Source organism: Arachis duranensis, chromosome 3 (genome assembly GCF_000817695.3).
Source record: "Arachis duranensis cultivar V14167 chromosome 3, aradu.V14167.gnm2.J7QH, whole genome shotgun sequence".
Lineage (NCBI taxonomy): Eukaryota > Viridiplantae > Streptophyta > Magnoliopsida > Fabales > Fabaceae > Arachis > Arachis duranensis.
This window is the reverse complement of record NC_029774.3, coordinates 19,422,696-19,427,560: the sequence shown is the minus strand read 5'-3', so window position 1 is coordinate 19,427,560 and position 4,865 is coordinate 19,422,696. Positions and strand designations below refer to the sequence as shown.

Genomic DNA, 4,865 nt, shown 5'->3' with positions numbered 1-4,865 from the left:
TTTAATTATATGCAATCTTACATATTAATAACAAATTTTAAAAATATATATTTACAAATTTTATTTTAATATAAATAATTTTTTTGTTAAAATTTTTTGGGCCCTCCAAAAAGTTTCATTCAAGAGCTCCGCCACTGGGCTGCAGGTTTTGGAAAGCCGGCCGACTTTTTTCATCTATAAGTAAGGGTAAAAGACACATCATATTAACCAACTTGGGTTGGTCGAGTGGTCAGCTCACTCGTCCGCTTAAGCAAGTTTCGGAGATTCGAATGTCGGGTTAGGAAATCAATTATGAGCAAAACTTTTGCTGATCTATGTTAATCCTGAAGATCACTTTCACATTATTCCTAGCCACTGAAATAAACCATACCAAGACATTATTTTTTCATACCAAAACATATATAACCAGGAATACTTTTAAGGTGACATTATTTTTTCATATACAAGCATAATGTTGGGTAAAAGTTCCTCAGTGTACAAACTACTAACCGAAGCACTTAATAGTTAATACATTGACACCACAAAATCAAAGCATAGCTATTGTAACCAATAAACTTAGTACTCCTAATCTTGCGACACATTGCTTTTGGCTTGAGAAGAAGTTGTGGAGACATTGCTTTTGGCTTGTGAACTCTGTGTAGAGCTTGAATCAGTGAAGAAAACAATGTGTTCTTGGTTCTCAACAAATGCCTGTAGTGACCTTGGAACTGGAGGAAAAGAAGCATCCAAAAGCCCTTCAAGAATTTGAACAACTTGACCCATGGAAGGCCTTTGAGCCTCATCATCTTGTACGCACCAAGAAGCAACTTTGATCACTCTAACCACCTCATCAATCTCAGCATTTCCCTCCAACTTTGGGTCCAATAGGTCAAGAACATTGCCACCTTGGTTCACCGTGTAGGCCGCCGTTGTAGGGAAGAATCGGACTTGTCCGTCTTCGGACGGCTCGGAGTTCCTCCTACCTGACACCAATTCAAATAGCATCATTCCATAGCTGTATACATCTGCTTTCGCCGTTATAGGCACTCCGGAAATCCACTCCGGCGCAAGGTATCCCCTTGTTCCTCTCATTGTTGTAAGGACTCTGCTGAAGTCCCTTCCCACAAGCTTTGCTAGGCCGAAATCTGCCACTTTCGGACAAAATTCGGCGTCTAAGAGTATGTTTTCCGGCTTCACATCGCAGTGTATGATGCAATCTCTGCACTTCTCGTGGAGATAAGTTAGTCCCCTGGCTGTCCCAAGTGCGATTTGGTACCTTGTTTTCCAATCCAACCCCTTGGAGTCCTTCTCATGAAACAAACTTGAATCTAAAGAGCCATTAGGCATGAAATCATAGACTAGAAGCTTCCTTGTGCCTTCGGAGCAGAAGCCACGGAGCCTAACAAGATTCACATGCTGGACTGTCCCAATTGTGCTAACTTCCGTCCGGAACTGCTTCTCGCCTTGGCTGATGCTCTCAAGCTTCTTCACTGCTATGACACTGGAATCAGACAGTGTTCCTTTGAAAACAGAACCAAATCCTCCTCCTCCAAGTTTCTCAGAGAAGTTCTTTGTCGCATTTTGCAAATCTCTGTATGCAAAAGCCACCAAAGAACCCTCCATGGTTGTCCCGGTTTGAATTCGCCTCCTTCTCCTCACCAAGAAACAGATAAGAGCTGCAAGGAGTACGACAATGGCACCAACACCACCCGCGACCGCGCCGATTATTGTCCCCTTGTTGCTCTTACTATCATGAAATTCAGAAGCAGCAAGCCTTAAAAACAAGGTTTGTCCACTGCTATCTCCTTGAGTAAGCTGCTGAAGATTCAAGAGATCACCCTTGAAAACCGAACAACCTTTAGTGTTAAAGGCATAAGCAGTGCAAGAACATTGGTTCAAGCAGGATGAAGCACATTCCTCTGCATTCCCTGCACTCAAAGATTTAGAATTATTAGGCACTGCCATGTTTGGAAACGCCGTAAACCTGTCCTTTGCCCCACCATTAGGATTCGCCGTCTCGCATTGGAACTTTGCTCTTCTCTTGCATCCACTTGAGTAATCCTCTAAGTTCCAGTTAGATGAATTACTTGGCTCATAGCCTGTCAAACAACTACAGTAAGGCATAGAATTCTCAGTACAGCTCCCAAACGCGCCGCAGAAGGTGTAAACCTCACACTGCTGCCTTGGTTGAGACCAAAACAAGTTCCAATTCTGTGTATTGTCCAGCCATGAAAACTGCTTGATCTGCCCGGAGACATCCATCACGAACCGCGAAAGAATCGAAGAGTTATACACCGTGTAAGTGAAGTAAGCCTCATCAGGTTCATCATCATGGAAGGAGAAATTGTAGATATAATTCAACCTCATTTCAGGCACCCCGCTGAAAATTTGACCATTCCAAGCTCCACTAGTCCAATATTCTTTAGTTTTGTTCCAAAGGATCAAGTAAGCTTTGCTTCCTTTAGGGTCTAGTTCCAAAGAGAACAATCCTGTTCCAGGATCTTGAGTGTTCTTCCAAGAAGTTAGGTACTGAGGTTTACCAGTTTTTTTGTCAAGCTTAATTTTGCCACCAGGAAGCCATGTATCTGTGGGATGATCAAAACTTTGCCATAGAGATTCTGATTCTGAAGGATTAGGCTTATCACTCAATACAAGATTCCCAGAATCTAAGAGCACAGCTGCTCTAGAATCTGAGTTGGAAGGACTTAAATTTGTTGACCAAACTTGTTTTTGGGATTCATCTAAGAGTACTAGATTCCCCTCAGATATTGTTAATTTGGCAGAATTTTTATCAGAAACTGGGTTATCTCTATTTGCTACCCAAACATAGGTTCTTTGTGAGACTCTTTTTTTGTACCACATGCCTATGTAGTAGATAGAGGTGTTACCTGGTTTGAAGAAACCCAGTTCAAAGCTTTCATCTTTGGAGACAAGAGTTTGGTCACCGGAGAGAGATTGGTTTGAAGTGATTGAGGTTAAAGCTGCATGGGAATTGTGAGGGTGAAAAAAGAAGCATATGGTTATGGTGGTTAAAAGAGAAAGCCTGAGCCATGGGCTCTTCATGTTGTTTTTTGAAACAATGGCTTTTCACAAGCTTGTTGGAGAATTTGCTACTGCCATTGAAGAGTTTTATTGGGAGGATTTAGAGGAGAAAAGAAGGTTAGAATTATTGATTGTGTGGAATGGGTCTGAGAGAGAAATGGACTTGGACTTGGTCTTCGTTTTGTGTGTGTGTGTGTGAAAGTGAATAGCTTCTGTATTTGATTTTGTTTGTGTTCTCTTCAAGTCAACAAAGACTTCACTTGTGGAATTGACCATTCTGCCACTTCTGGCCTAGAAAATATTGCATTTTATTTCTAGCAGACTTTATGCCGTGAATGTTGTGGTGATTATTTTGAACTTTGAACCTTGTTTATGCATAATATATAATATTTATATATTATATATATTCATTTTGTCTCTTCTATTAAATGAGCAAGAGAAAATGGAAAAAAGGAATAATAGAGATGCCTTTATCTTTTTTTAGTAATTGTTTAAATTTTTAGTAAAGGATAATTATTGTCTCAAACTATTATTCATAAGTAAAAAAAAATTCCATGACCAATCCAAAAATTTTAAACAGGGGAAAAAATATATATAACACATAAGAATATCAGATCATACATAACTTGAAGTATATTACTAAAGATTAAATAATATATTAATTAAAGTTCCATGGGTTGTTTTTATAACATGAACATATTAAATAATCTTTATGTTGACAACGTGATTAAATGACTCTCTTAATATTTATTACCAAATAATTATTCAACTATTCGTTTATTATCCAAATGTGTTTGCATACTGTCAGTAAAACGTCACTTTCTTAGAATTACAAAGCTTATTCGAAAGTTCATTTTAATGTGGAAATGACTATTTATTTGTTGATATAAAAAAAAAAAGATTCTTCCACTAATTCAGTTGATATAACTTACAAGTAAGACAAAAGATGATTTTTTAAAATAAAAAAGAACCCTTAGGTAGACGTATAAATACTTTATTATTTTAACTAGATTTTAGAAATGATTATTAATTCAAATTATATTTAAGAATTAATTATCAAAACACATATGTATGCATTACAATGTTCTTTGGTTTATTATTAAATATCAAAGTTGAGTTACAAAAAATTCCTCATGAATATAAAATTAGGCGAATAAAATTTATACATCTGTCTGTTTGAATATTAAAACTAATGTAGTATATATCATTTCTAAAGAAAAAAAGTGATGAAATTTTTTTCCGATTAATACGTTTCATATATTTATTTATTCTGGTTATGCAACTATGTTTGACGAGACTTGGTAAATGAAAAATTGGAAAGGATGGAGACATGGAATGGCAGCCTATTTCATTTTCGTTTTTAAATACAAATTAGACGGTTTTTTTTTTCTTTTGGTGTCGATACAAATTAGATATTACGTCATACAAATACAAATTTAAGTATTTTAATTGATAAATTTTTTTCTTCCAACGTAATATACAATACTTATGTAGTTATGTTCACAGTTCACACCGTCATTGCTCTCCGTTGGATTAATTACCTGGTAATCAAAGCAAGTCTGCTTAATAAAATATTTATTGGGTTTTATTTCAACAAATAATCCCACAAGATCCTGTGTCTGGTGTAGCATCCTACAAGGTCTTTCCCATTTAATAGTCTAACTAGACTAGACTAACACGCTATCAAACAGATTAGACTGTATAATATAATGAATAATACTGCACATTCAAATAATTTTATTAACAAGTTCAACTAAATTGCCTAACATTAATAAAAAATAATTATAAGTAATATTATTCTAAATTTTATTATTTAATTTAATTGGACTTAATTTATAAAAAAA

General features: G+C 36.1%; 1 protein-coding gene across 1 annotated transcript; it reads right to left on the bottom strand.

The window, feature by feature from the left end:
* Positions 1 to 402: 402 nt before the first annotated feature.
* On the bottom strand, positions 403 to 3,219 carry LOC107477835 (G-type lectin S-receptor-like serine/threonine-protein kinase At2g19130). Its single transcript, XM_052259710.1, has one exon. The coding sequence runs from the start codon at positions 3,040 to 3,042 to the stop codon at positions 565 to 567; it is 2,478 nt and encodes an 825-aa protein (XP_052115670.1). The 5' UTR covers positions 3,043 to 3,219; the 3' UTR covers positions 403 to 564.
* Between the last annotated feature and the right edge of the window lie 1,646 nt (positions 3,220 to 4,865).